This window comes from Callorhinus ursinus, unplaced genomic scaffold (genome assembly GCF_003265705.2).
Source record: "Callorhinus ursinus isolate GAN/ISIS: 27379988/994484 unplaced genomic scaffold, GSC_fseal_2.0 scaffold4, whole genome shotgun sequence".
NCBI classification, from domain to species: Eukaryota; Metazoa; Chordata; class Mammalia; order Carnivora; family Otariidae; genus Callorhinus; species Callorhinus ursinus.
The window spans coordinates 5,394,629-5,409,478 of NW_027397066.1; the positions used below are offsets into that span (position 1 = coordinate 5,394,629).

The 14,850-nt window shown below is 45.5% G+C and overlaps 1 protein-coding gene across 3 annotated transcripts in view; it reads right to left on the minus strand.

Annotated features, from left to right (window-relative positions):
- Window positions 1-10,370: 10,370 nt before the first annotated feature.
- Window positions 10,371-14,850, minus strand: part of STK32B (serine/threonine kinase 32B) — a 416,268-nt gene continuing 411,788 nt past the window's right edge. For all 3 annotated transcript variants that reach the window (XM_025887383.2, XM_025887382.2, XM_073891418.1), the window contains one exon: window positions 10,371-12,380. In XM_025887383.2, the coding sequence (XP_025743168.1) occupies window positions 12,242-12,380 (139 nt within the window). In that variant the 3' untranslated portion in view covers window positions 10,371-12,241. The remainder of the gene's footprint in view (window positions 12,381-14,850) is intronic.

Below are 14,850 nucleotides of genomic sequence, written 5' to 3' on the forward strand. Positions count from 1 at the left end.
GGACATCCCTGCTGCATTCCTGACCTTAGGAGGAAAGCTCTCAGCTTTTCCCCATTGAGAATGATATTCGCTGTAGGTTTTTCATAGATGGCTTTTATGATATTGAGGTAGGTACCCTCTATCTCTATACTCTGAAGAGTTTTGATCAAGAAAGGATGCTGTTCTTTGTCAAATGCTTTTTCTGCATCTATTGAGAGGATCATATGATTCTTGTTCTTTCTTTTGTTAATGTATTGTATCACGTTGATTGATTTGCAGATGTTGAACCAACCTTGCAGCTCAGGGATAATTCCCACTTGGTCATGGTGAATAATCCTTTTAATGTACTGTTGGATCCTATTGGCTAGTATTTTGGTGAGAATTGTTGCATCCATGTTCATCAAGGATATTGGTCTGTCATTCTCCTTTTTGATGGGGTCTTTGTCTGGTTTTGGGATCAAGGTAATGGTGGCCTCATAAAACGAGTTTGGAAGTTTTCCTTCCATTTCTATTTTTTGGAACAGTTTCAGGAGAATAGGTATTAATTATTCTTGAAATGTTTGGTAGAATTCCCTGGGAAGCCATCTGGCCCTGGGCTTTTGTTTGTTGGGAGTTTTTTGATGACTCCTTCAATTTCCTTAGTGGTTATAGGTCTGTTCAGGTTTTCTCTTTCTTCCTGATTCAATTTTGGTAGTTGATACATCTCTAGGAATGCACCCATTTCTTCCAGGTTATCTAATTTGCTGGCATAGAGTTGCTCATAATATGTTCTTATAATTGCTTGTATTTCTTTGGTGTTAGTTGTGATCTCTCCTCTTTCATTCATGATTTTGTTGATTTGGGTCATTTCTCTTTTCTTTTTGATCAGTCTGGCCAGGGATTTATCAATCTTGTTCATTCTTTCAACGAACCAGCTCCTAGTTTCGTTGATCTGTTCTACTGTTCTTTTGGTTTCTATTTCATTGATTTCTGCTCTGATCTTTATTATTTCTCTTCTCCTGCTGGGTTTAGGCTTTATTTGCTGTTTTTTCTCCAGCTCCTTTAGGTGTAGGGTTAGGTTGTGTATTTGAGACCTTTCTTGTTTCTTGAGAAAGGCTTGTATTGCTATATACTTTTCTCTTAGGACTGCCTTTGCTGTATGCCAAAGATTTTGAACAGTTGTGTTTTCATTTTCATTGGTGTCCATGAAATTTTTTAATTCTTCTTTAATTTCCTGGTTGACCATTCATTCTTTAGTAGGATGCTCTTTAGCCTCCATGTATATGAGTTCTTTCCAACTTTTCTCTTGTGATTGATTTCTAGTTTCAAAGCATCGTGGTCTGAAATATGCAGGGAAGGATCCCAATCTTTTGGTACCAGTTGAGACCTGATTTGTGACCTAGGATGTGATCTATTCTGGAGAATGTTCCATGGGCACTAGAGAAGAATGTCTATCTGTTGCTTTGGGATGGCATGTTCTGAATATGTCTGTGAAGTCCATTTGGTCCAGTGTTTCATTTAAAGTCTTTATTTCCTTGTTGATCTTTTGCTTAGATGATCTGTCCATTTCAGTCAGGGGGTGTTAAAGTCCCCCACTATTATTGTATTGTTGTCAATGTGTTTCTTCGCTTTTGTTATTAATTGCCTTATATAATTGGCTACTCCCATGTTAGGGGCATAGATATTTACAATTGTTAGATCTTCTTGTTGGATAGACCTTTTAAGTAGGATATAGTGTCCTTCCTCATCTCTTATTATAGTCTTTGTTTTAAAATCTAATTCGTCTGATATAAGGATTGCCACCCCAGCTTTCTTTTGGTGTCCATTAGCATGGTAAATGGTTTTCCACCCCCTCACTTTCAATCTGGGGGTGTCTTTGGGTCTAAAATGAGTCTCTTGCAGACAGCATATGGATGGGTCTTGTTTTTTAATCCAATCTGATAGCCCGTGTCTTTTGATTGGGGCATTTAGCCCATTTACAATCAGGGTAACTATTGAAAGATAGGAATTTAGTGCCATTGTATTCCCTGTCAGGTGACTGTTACTGTATATTGTCTGTGTTCCTTTGTGGTCTATGCTGCTTTTAGGCTCTCTCTTTGCTTTGAGGACCCCTTTCAATATTTCTTGTAGGGCTGGTTTTGTGTTTGCAAATTCCTTTACTTTTTTTTTGTCCTGGAACCTTTTTATCTCTCCTTCAATTTTCAATGACAGCCTAGCTGGATATAATATTCTTGGCTGCATATTTTTCTCATTTAGTGCTCTGAAGATATCATGCCAGTCCTTTATGGCCTGCCAGGTCTCTGTGGATAGGTCTGTTGCCAATCTAATGTTTCTACCGTTATAGGTTGCATATCTCTTCTCCCGAGCTGCTTTCAAGATTTTCTCTTTGTCTTGAGCTGCTTTCAAGATTTTCTCTTTGTCTCTGAGACTCGTAAGTTTTACTATTAGATGTCGGTGTGTTTACCTATTTTTATTGATTTTGAGAGGGGTTCTCTGTGTCCCCCAGATTTTGATGCCTGTTTCCTTCTCCACATTAGGAAAGTTCTCTGCTATAATTTGCGCCAATATACCTTCTGCCCCTCTCTCTCTCTTTCTTCTTCTTCTGGGATCCCAATTATTCTAATGTTGTTTCATCTTATCGTATCACTTATCTCTCGAATTCTGCCCTCGTGATCCTGTAGTTGTTTCTCTCTCTTTTTCTCAGCTTCTTTATTTTCCATCTTTTGGTCTTCTATATCGCTGATTCTCTCTTCTGCCTCATTTATCGTAGCAGTTAGTGCCCCCATTTTTTATTGCATGTCATTAATAGCCTTTTTGATTTCGACTTGGTTAGATCTTAGTTCTTTTATTTTTCCAGAAAGTGTTTCTCTAATAACCTCCATGCTTTTTTCAAGCCCAGCTAGTATCTTTAAAGTCATGATTCTGAACTCTAGGCCCGACATCGTACTAATGTCCGTACTGAGTAGGTCCTTGGCAGATGGTACTGCCTCTCGTTCTTTTTGCTGAGGTGATTTTTTTTCATCTTGTCATTTTGTCCAGAGGATAATAGATGAATGATAGAACAAAATGCTAACAGGTTAACAATGTCCCCAGCAAATATACTCTAAACAAATCAGAAAAGACCTGAAACCAGGGGAAAAGAAAGGGAATGAAGAAAAAAGAAAGAGAAAGAGAAAAAGAAAAAGATATAAACAAACAAAAACAGAACAAAACAAAAAAACCAGAATATGATCAATATGATCAGGCTAGTGTATAGATCAGTGCCATACACTAGGTTTTGGGTGTATTTTAGTCTGTTAGAAGAAAGTGCCTCTTAAAATATTAAAGGAAGAAAGACTTATATATGTACAAAATAAGGGTTGATACAATGAAGGGATGGAAGATGACTGTAAAGACGAGAATTATGAGATTTTATAAAAGGAATTGATAAGAAGTTGTTTGAAAAAAGAAAGAAGATTTAAAAAAAAGGGGGGGAGAAAATGTGATCAGGCAGGAGACTAGAACAAAGCCATACACTAGTGATTTAGGGTATATTTTGATCTGTTAGAAGAAACTGTATCTTAAAATTTTAAAGAGAGAACAACTTATATATATATGCCAAAAATAAGGGTAACTACTATGAAGGGATAAAATATGACTCTAAAAATGAAAAATAAAAAAAATTTTAAAAAAGAGATTGATAAGATGTTGGTTGAAAAAGGGAAAAAGAAAAATTAAAAAAACAGTTAAAAATTAACTTTGAAAAACTAATGAATCATGGTAAAAAAGCCATGAATCGGTAAAGTTGGTCTTGGCTGGTTGTTCGTGCTGATCTTCTGGGGGAGGGGCCTGTTGCGGTGGTTCCCAAATGTATTTGCCGGAGGCGGAATTGCCCCAACCTTGGTCCGGGCTAAGCAATCTGCTTGGGTTTGCTCTCAGGAGCTTTTGTTCCCTGCAAGCTCTGGGCACAGCTTTGGAGGACGAGAGTGAAAATGGCGGCCTCCCAATCTTCGCCCGGAGGAGCCGAGAACTTGGGGCCCCGCTCCTCAGTGCGCCCCCAGAGAAAAGCAGTCACTCCCGTGTCCCCGGTCTCCGGCCGCACTCCGTGCTCACCCGGCCTGTGACCGAGCGTTTCTATCTCCGGCACCCGACCCCGCGTGGAGTCTCCAAACCCAGCAGATCCCTGCGGTGCGTTCCCGCACCGCTCCTCCCGGGGAAGGAAGGGGAGTCTCCCCGGCTCTGCCGCCTGTTGTGTCCCTGCTGCAGGAGCAGTGGCCCGACTGGGCCGCGGATCACAGTTTATGGAAACCCCGAGCTGAGAGCCCGCTCCTCGGCTCCGTCTCCGCAGCCGGCTTCCCCGCTCCGATACCTGGGAGCTCTGCCGCACTCAGGCACCCCCGGTCTTTCTGTGACCCCGAGGGTCCTGAGACCACACTGTCCCGCGAGGGTTCCACCCCCCGCTTAGCCACTGCAGCGACGTCCCTCAGCGGAGCCGGCTTCTAAAAGGTCCGATGTTGTGCTCCGCGGCTCTAGCACTTGCCAGAAGCGGCCGACGGAGGCCCCCTCCCCCGGCGTCTATCCTCCCGAATATCGCCTCGGATTCACTTCTCCGCACGTTCTACCTTCTAGTAAGTGGCCGCTTCTCTGTTCAGAGAGTTGTTGCTACTCTCTTCTTCGGTCTCCTGTTGAGTTCGTAGGTGTTCAGAATGGTTTGATCCCTATTCAGCTGAATTCCTGAGACCAGACGAAATCCAGGTCTCCTACTCCTCCGCCATCTTGCTCCGCCCTCTCCGTCAGCATCTTATATACACATGCTGCATTTGTCAAGACTAAGAACTTTGCTTTGCTGTATTACCATCCACTAAACTACAGGGCTTTTTTTGGGTTTCACCAGTTTTTCCACTAATGTCCTTTCTCTGTCCTGTGAGCCATTTGAGGTCATCTCATTTCGTGTAGTTGTCATACCTCCTTTGTCCCCGGTGATCTGTGACGTTTTCCCATCTTCCTTATTTTTCATGGCTGTGATACTTTGGTGAGTGATGGTCACCCATTTTGTAGAATGCTCCTCAGTCACGGCTTGTCTGGTGGGATTTTTTTATGACTAGACTGGGGTTATGGATTTGGGGGAAGTACACCACAAGGATGAAGCATCCTTCCTGTCATATCTTCTCAGTAGGTCCTGACAGCAACATGACTTATCATGGGTGTTGTTCTTTGATTGTCTGGTTTAGGTGGTGTCTGTCAGGCTTCTTCACAGCCACATTACTGCTTTTCCCTCTCCATGCTCTCTCAGTTAGAAGTGAGTCACTAGGTCCAGTGCACCAGGCTCCAGGATAACTGCCATGCTTGCCTATGACCTACCTTCCTGCCACTCTTCATTGGTGGGCGAATTGGGATCTCAGCCAAGTTTGGTGCATTTTTTGGAGCTTTGGCCTTGGGAGATGCAGAACTTCAGGGCAACCCCTCTCTCCAATTCATTTTTAGAATTGGAGATGTATAAGGGCACTTTTTTCAATTTATCATGTGTGGAAAGCTACTCTATGGTTTGGGAAAATGCCATAAACTAGGACTTCTCCAGGTCCTAAGTTGCCCCTTTTGAAATGGGGTTAATGCTTTTGGCCTTGCAAAGATCTGAGGATCCAATGGGACAGTTTGGGTGGAGCAGCTGCCCTGGAGCCTGGCAGGTGGTAGAGTCTCAGCAGATGCCAGTTCCCCATTGCCCGAGCCATCAGCACTGCCTGCCACCTCTAACATTTTAAAGTCCTACAATTTACAGTCACCATAAAGCACACATGACTGGGAGCTAGTTCTTTCCATAGGACAGAATTTTAAGATGCAAAAATAAAATATGAAATCACTATTTCTGCTACCTCTTGTCTGTCTTTGGTAAATCAGAGCCAGAAAGTTTTGTGGGGGTACCATGGCTAATAAAACTGTAATATTTTCCCTCAAATTCAGTGAAATTTGGGTTTCCCTTTGTTAAGAGCCATGTGCTCAGCCAAAATCCATTTTTCCTCCCTCATTCCTAATGCACCTTCCCTTTTGGTCACCTGTATCACTCACTCCTTCATCACACAGAGGAAAATGATCCCATCTGCAGCTTACTGAAGCCTAAACCACCTCTATCATCCATGCCAGTGCTTGGTTTAGGAGAGGCATGAGACCCAATTTTGACCAGAGTCATGAGGGAAAGTTTGGGGGATTCTAGGAAAGATTTTCTTTCTTTGAGAGAAAGCTGCAGGAATGTAGAGTCCCTCTTACCCCTCAATGTTCTTGTCTCTGGATATGATGTGCACAACTGTGGGGCCACCAGTCTGAAGACGATGCCAACACATTAGAAATATCGGTGTAGAAGGTTGGACAGAACCCGGGCCCCTGATGGTGTTGTTGATCTGTGGACCTCTTCTAAGCCTGACATTGTCCCTCTCCTGGACTCATTGTTAAGAGGGATAGTACTTTTTTGTGTGTCAGGCAGTTAAAATTGGATTTCCTCTTGCTTATGGCAGAAAGCAAACTGATATACTTTTAAAAGAATCCTTCTGCAAACAAGCAGCCTTTAAAAAAAAAAATACCTCTCCAGAGACTCCTACAGAGATGTCCTTTAAGCATGGCAGACGTCTGTATCTGAGAGAGAAAGTGTGTGTGTGTGTGTGTGTGTGTGTTCACAGGGCAGGTTATAGAGTGGTGGGCAGCTCGCCATGAAGAGAAGCAGATGGGAAAGAGCTCAACCCAAAGCATCCAGAGTTCTCATTGCTCTCACAAGTGGGAGGAAGGAGAGGAGAGGATAATTTTCACGGAGCGTCCATTGTACGTTAGGCAACAGGAGCAGTAAACACATGGTTTTGCTTAATCACCAAGATGGTTTCTCTGAGGTATTATGACTGGGACACAGAGATTTCAAATGGCTTGAAAATCGACTCCAAAGTCCTGTCCCATTCCTTTTCCACTCCAGTACAGTCCTTCAAGGCCCCCAGAGACATCCTGAATCCATCCATTTTTCCCCGTCACCAGGACCACCACCCTGATCCAAGCTCCAGTGTCTCTTCTGGACTGCTGCCCATCCATCTAGATGGTGTCCTCTCAGCTGCCACCCTCCTTCCCACCTCCCATGGTCTCTTGTCTGCACAGTGGTCATCCCCCCTCTCTCAAACAGTTCCAGGGCATCTTGTCATGCAAATCCAAATTCCTCCCTGTGGTTTCCCAGCACTTCCGTGATCTGGTCCTGCCTGGTTCTGCAGCCTCATTTTCTACCACTTTTCACTCCAACCACCAAGCTCCAGCCTCCCTGGCCTCCCTACTTTTCTTGCAATGACCCAGGTAATTATTAACTCAGGGTCTTTGCCCAGCTGGTTCTCTTTGCCTGGAAGACATCATCGTCCATCAGATGGGATCAATTGCCTTCCTCTTGGTCCTTCTGACAAATCTCCTTTTCCTGGAGCTTCTAAGTGTCTGTTCTTGATAATCATGGTTCTGAGACCAGGACTGATGAGAGACAATAACACTGGACCAGTCAGAATAGACTAGGTTGTGTGGCAGTAACAAACATCCCACAAATATCAGTGGCTTGAAACAGCAAAGACATACACATTCTGCACATCTATCCTGGGTTGACTGCTTTTCTGCTACACATGTCTCCACTCTGGAACCCAGACGGAACCCAGACCGATGAAGTGGCCTGTGGCTGAATCATACCGGTCACCGTGGCAACCACCCAATAGGTTATAAATGGTTCAAGGAGGAATTCACCTATTATGGCAATGAAATTTCCTATTGTAGATGGGCACCTGACACTTGCCAAAACCTACTCTCTGCTTAAGCCATGTTGAATAAATTGCTCTTCTTGGAAGATGACCAGATTTCTTTCTTACCTTTGGGACTTTGCAAAAAAGACTTTAGCAACACCCTGCAGGATATGGAACTATTTCTTCCAGAGGTATAGACATAAAGCATACTACAGGAAAGCACATCCACCATCACACCCTGGTTGTGACCTCAAAGAGTCTTAAGTAGGTGAGGGTGGGGAAATTCTACAGAAGGAGATAAAGAGGAGAGTGACTAAATCCTGGGCTTATTTGATTTTGGTCTCTGATGGAGTAGGACTTCCCAAAGGGAATTTTCACACACTGTCCTCTGCCGGGAATGGCTGTGATCAACCCTTCCTCTCTTTCCCCACAACAAAGGAGGAATTTCTCTTCTGGTTGGTTAGAATCTGAGTCACTGATGGGGCCACTATTACTAATGACTGGAACTGCTACGCTTGGCATCTTGAACTTGCCGGTGCCAGGGTCAAAATTTGAGAAGAGTAGAGGGCCTTGCTAAGACCCTGATTCTGGTCTTCTTGCTTAACTTGAGCTTCTCACAGGGTTCTGTGTGAGGGCTTTGGTGTTGGTATGGTCGCTTGTTCACTGAATCCTATTTTGCTATTGTTTCATGAGCTCCTTTGAGAATCTATTATAGTGGGGATTGGGGACACGAGGAAGGTCTGTCAGCACAACAGGATTCAGGTTTTTCTCATCCTGCCCAGAACATCATCTGAGAGCCCCCCACTCTTACCCTTAATTTTTAAGAGTTGGCTAAATGGCACGTGAAATGAATTTCTATTCAGAAATGCCACTGGGCTAAGCATAGAACGTGGTTGTACAAAAAACTTCCTAGAATTAGGAAAATGCAAAATGGCAGCATTGACCCCTGGGAAGGATCTGTGTGTAATACATCACTCTCTCTACAGAGAGGAAAGAATTAGGGAGGGTGTGTTTGGGAGATGGGGAATCAACACAGAGTGCAGAGACACTGAGAGGGAAATCCATTAATCATGTTTGTCCATGATTACCCAGGACGAAAAAAGCTACTCATGTTCTGTGACAGTTAGTAATTAAACATGAGAGAGGTCTCATCATGATTTCATGTTCCTGGTTGGAAAAGGAAATGGTGAGAGGCACAGAGCATGAACTGAATCATCAAAGTCACAGGCATTTGCTAAACGTGGCCGGAGCTGGGAGCCAAGGTGGGGTTGTGTGCACATTTGCACTCCTTCCACATCCATTGGGAACCTGCCTAAAGGCAGCTCTGTGCTGGGGGCCAGCTGTGCATAGCCCACCCTGATGGAATTCACAGCCTGGAGTGGGGAGGAGAGTTTGGGACAATATACTGTAACATGTGCCAGTAAACGGGAAGGCACTCATAGCATCCAGCTTTGGGATTACTATTACTCTAAATATGAATTGTTTTTACTCACTGGCATGAGAATCCTGCAATATATTCCAGTGGAGGCAGGGGAGCCCTGTTGACACCACCATTCTACAGCTTGTCCTACTATGCCTAGATTTCAAATCGCAATCCTAATGCAAATTCTTGCTTGGGTACGAATTTCTCTAATCAGATTGCTTGCTTACCAGTATTGGGCTGGGGCTACATACCCTGGGAATGGGGGTTTGAGTGAGGGATTAGGGAAAACTCTTTTGGCACTTGGAACTCAGGAGAGATGTCTCTGAGGGGGGTGGACAGGGATTGGGTACTCCATTGGGTGGGGGTGGGGGTGGGGCAGCACTGGGACTTGGAGAGAAAAAAACCCCAGGAAGCGGTAGTGGGGCCAGACAGGAGACGGGGGATACCAAAAGGAAGCTTCACCCAGCCCATACCAATTTGTGTTGGGCTTGCTCTTATCTCACTCATTCCAAAATTATTGATTACCTCTTATGAACCAGGCAGTGTTGGGACTGGAATTTGGAGGGTGGGGTGCAGACACAGGCCATGAAGAGGACCTGGCCTCTCTTAAGGGCTTGAAGGCAAGGAGGATGAGCCACAGGCAAAAGTAGCCCTACTCTGCATCAGAGCCAAGAGAAAGTTACAGAAAATGCATGAGCAAGCACATGGAAGAGATTACGTCTGGCTTGTGTTAGTGTTGCTGGGAGACCAGAAGGCATCATGAAGAGGTGGAACTGACTCTTGAGAAGCACGTATTTGACGTGCAAAGATGGGAGTTGAAAGGAATCCCAGGTAGGGACGGCAGGGTGGGCAAAACAGGGAGGCAGCATATAGAGAAGTCTGCGCTATAAAGCAAATGCTGGTTCAGTTGCACCCACATGTGTGCTGTATAAAGGTCTGAGCTGGAATTTGAGCTTTTAAGAGTGTTTTCCTCTAGGTAGAAAATTTTCTGTCATTTTCCCGCTAATACATAGATCACACCTTTCTAGTGTAAAATAATCATTATGATGATGGTCATTTAATAATAATAATAATAATATAAATTTTGATCAAGTTGGGTGGAGCCTTGAATTGCCAAGTTTGGTTGTATCCTGTGAGTAAAATAAACACATCACCAACTTGGGATCCTTCCCCTCCCACCTTTATGTTTCTAATTCAGCTTGAGCCTTTGACTCAGAGGAACATGGTCAATCCCACCCAACCCCAAATAAGAACAAAGTTGTAAGAAGGAATGTCCAAGAAATAGTTTATTCTGAACAGGAAACAACACTGACTTAAACACAGCCAGGAAATCCAGTGTCTCTCGGGCTGCTTCCAGCTCCTCTCCCCTACATCACGAATTCAGCCCAGCGAGAAATCTGACTTGCTGCCTGGGTCACAGTGAAGAGAGGAGCAACCCTGTGATTTCCTGGAGGGAACAGGACAGTGCCGATGGGGGACAGAGAGTGACAAGTGTGCAAGACAAGTAGACTTATGTGGGCAACATAATCGAGAAATAGGCTTGGTTCAAAGGAGGAAAATAATGACCATTTCCTGTTTCTAAAATAAAAATACAAAACCACACCATCCATTAAAACATCTCTTAAGATAGCCAAGAGTTGACGTTGACAGCCCCGAGGATTGATTCATGATGTAAAAAGTAAAGACCGGAAGTTGGAAGAAAAAAATGAAAACACACTTGAAATTTTAACTGGGACAAACAGAGTTCAAAGACTCCAGAAGAAAAGTTCAAGGAATCCTAAACACCAAGCTTATTTCTACAGAAAGTGACCTGCCAAATGAGTGACATAGTTTCTCCAGACGATGATGGTGATGCCCACAAAATGTGGTTACCATTCAGTGAGCGGTGCATGCTGGGTGCATCACGCACCGGATGCTGTTGAACCCTATAACAACCCTGCAAGGCTGGTTTTATCATCACCGCTTGAAAACAAGGAAATGACACAAGAGTGATTATGCAGTTTGCCTAAGGTCTTCCGGTTAGTAAACAGCAGGGCTGGATTCTGAACGAGCCTGACTCCACGTCTGAGCTCTGTCCCTGGTGCTAACAGCTTCTCTCCATTCAGAGGCCGGGGTCTCCCCAAACTGGTCATTCAGCAGTTTGTTCCTTGTGTGAGTCTACTCTCCTTCTAGAGTGAACTTTCTAGTCACCATGCTTCTTTATCCATCAATACAGGGCCACATCATCAGTGGCATTTGGAGGCCCTCTTTAAGACAATGCTGAGGAGACCACTTCACACCCTTCACAGGAAAAACACCTAAAGGAGGATGGGGACTCAGAATTTGGCTGTGGGACTGAGTTTTGGGAGGAACTCTGATGGCGCTCGATAGAGGAGTGACTGATGGTCAGTGACCTGACCTTCTGAAGGGCATCTGCCTGCCATCCCGGTGCAGGGTGTGGGGTTGGGGGTGGGGAGCTGCTGAAATTACAGGTGGGAGGCAGTCTTCTGTGAATAAGGGCAGATGTGCACCTGCAGCATCGAGACCCAGGGGACCAGGCTGGTGTGTAGGCTATGCCCTCTTCAAGGGTCAGAAAGACTGGCCTGGCAGAGAAGGCAAACGAAGACACTTCAGGTTTTGCTCCAGGATTTGGGAATGGTATTCCCATTGGAAGGGCAGGCGCAGAGATGTTTATTTTGCCATTGGGCTGCATTTTCAAAAGTACTGTGTGATGAGCCATGATGGACCAAATTGCAAAGCTGGGATGGTCTAATTGCTTTGTGGGATAGGAGTGCACTTCAGATATCAAAGTTGTATTTTGCCTGTGTAAACAATTTCACAAATGTCACAGGTTTTGCATGTCTGCTATCCATTTGGTTTCTCCCAATAACCTTGTAGTTAGAGGAGAGACAGAGAGCTGTTTTAACCCCTTTGGCAGATGCAGAAAACAGGCACAGGAAGGGCAAGGTTGTCCAAAGTCACGCAGAGAATCAGTCAGGCACCTGGGACGAGAACCCGGGCTTCCCAGCTCCAAGTTCAAGGCTCTCTCTGCATCTGATGTCATCACGGGTGAGATAGGGACCATCGTAGCACAGAGAGGGGCTTTCGGTGGGCAGGACAGAGATGTGCGCAGTCCCGTCAGGTGGCCACAGGTGGTGGCTTAGCTGCTGCAGCCACGGGAGCAGGAGTGGGCTAGAATGTTGTGGTTGCACCCGTCCTGGAGCTTGCCCTGGGTCTGGCTCCCAGCCCGGCCTTCTGGGTCCAAGAGCTGGCCGCTCTGCCCCTGCTGCCTCCTCAGCCTGCAAACAAACACAGCACAGATCCGAGATGGTTACTCGGAGCAGAGGGTGGCGGGATGTCCAGGAGACACATTTGTGCAACAAGGGCAACTGGGAAGCCCTCAGCCCGTGCCTTCCCTGGGCCAGAGTGTGGTGCCCTGGAGCCAGGCAGGCCTGGGGTCAAAGCCTGGGTCAGGTGCACTCCTGTGAGATATTTAACACACAGAGCCTCAGTTTCCCCATCTGTGAAACGGAGATGACCATTCCTGCCTTATGACTCCCTGTGAAGTCTTTAGGAGCTCACACATGTAATTTGCTTAAACTCACACCTGCATCAGTGTAGGTGAGGAGACCCACACATCATTCATTCACATGTATGTATTGAATGCCCACTGATGTACCAGCCATCATGCCAAGGAGCAGGGGAAATCCTGGCCAGCAAAGTAGTCATCTTCTCTGTCCTCACGGAGATTACTGTCTAAACGGGGCAATGGACACTAGTCAAATTATCCTCCAAATAAATATCCAAACAGATGAGCACCCAGCCTTACAAAATGGCCCATGACAAACTGTTAAGGGAGCACGATTCTAAACATTGTATTTCTTAATAGCTGGCCTCCTGATCACCCTCCACATGATCTAAGACGTCAACACCCTTCTCTTTGTGATCTGCAAGTTCAGGTTCACGCACTGTCCCACTGCGTGCATACTGTAGGCAAAAAATAAAATGGAGACATTTAAGGAGAGAGCGAGAAGTCTGAAAGCAGGAAGAAGACAGCTCTCAGTACTTGCTACTCGGGCACTGGTGGACAAGCTGCCGTCTTCTGGGCCTCAGTTTCCCTATCTAAACCTGGGGTTCTACCATTCACTTGGAGGAGGCTAAGGGGATCAGAGAGAATGTGTGTGAATTATCAACTATGGGGCTGAAAAGAGGAAGATTGCCACAATTCTCCCTGCTCTGAAAGATGCAGGTTTCAGCCTGAATTTACTTTTCACATTAGGAGGTTCTGTCAAACAGAGTGCAGACCTACTGCCTGATGTAGGTGAAAGAGCCATTTCACTTAGCAAACATGCACGTGCGCGGCAGTGCGGATGGCCCCCGGATGACTACAGCACAGTCCATGGCCCTGACGGGTCACAGGACCCTTGTCTGTGTGTGCACGCGTGCTTGCTGGTGTTTTCTAGTGTTTGCAACAGTGTTAGGATTTGAGTGAGTCCTTTGGGTTATGCTGAAGTACCAGCAGCAACACAGGATTCTGAAGACCCTAAACTTGGTGGCCACTGCCTCCTACCCTTTGTCCACCCACAGGGACGAGGACCAGGTGTGCAGTCCCTCCGGCCCCGAGGCTTGTGGCGGTCTAGGTAGCATACCTGGGAAAGGCGGTTAGGGTTAACATTCATCATCCTAGTGGAGGAGGGGCAGCACCCAGAGAGCAGGCTGGGATCCAGAACACAAAGTGGGGGGGGGGGGGGAGAGTCTAGTGCAAGGACAGGGGGTGGTTGGACTTCCTGGGCAGGGCTGGGAACTGCCTGGGAACCTTCCTCCCCATCCCTTCTCTGTCCTCCCCTCTACCCTAGGAGACTCTCTCAGGCACCTCTGGAAAGAGTATCAGATCAAAACTAGGGAAAACTCAAATGGCTAGGAAACTAAATGGGAAACACCAGCATTTCCAGGTAATGCCACATAATTCTCTGGGTGTATCACAAGGTAAAGGTGAATCCTATTAGGATTTTCTTTTAAATGCTCAAACATAGCATAGATAGCATTGCTGTCTCTAGACTCCTGTACTTCCCTGACACAAAATATAGCTTCAAAAGTTGCATAATAAAGAGTGGAGCAGATGAGGGAGGGATGGATTTGGAAGTCTTGTGTAGGTCAGGGAAGGCTTCCTGCAGGAGGCAGCATTTGAGCTGGACTTTAAGGATTGGTATGGAACAGGGGTAGTGGGAAGGAGGGACAGGGATTTGAAATGAAGGGACATGAGTGAGGTAAGGCACAGAAAGTAGAGCAAAACATTGCAGCATGGACCAGCATCCTTTTTGGAGTTGATGTTTTAGGTACTTTGGCTCCTTCTTTTGGTCAGAATTATTTAGAGTAAAACTAGCAGTTTCAAGCCCCCATACATATTTTATGTATGAAATATCATTCATAGAATACTGTGACCATAAGCACTAGACCCTACAGCATTAACTGAATGAGGTATGGGTCATCCCCATGGCAATCTATCATCAGATTCAGTGTGAACCAAGGTGGCTGAATCAAGAAAGAAGGACCTTTCTCTAGACTTCCATCCATCCACCTATAGTCTGTGGAGCTAAAATTCTAATACAGTTCTGGAAGGCACCAAAGCCTGCATTATTCCCACTATATCTGCACCCCCACTCATCCACCAACAATTCACCATCCATTCTCCACCCACTCATCCATATATTCATCCACTTACTTACCCATCTGCCCTTTTTCTACCCCATCCATCCATCCATCCATCCA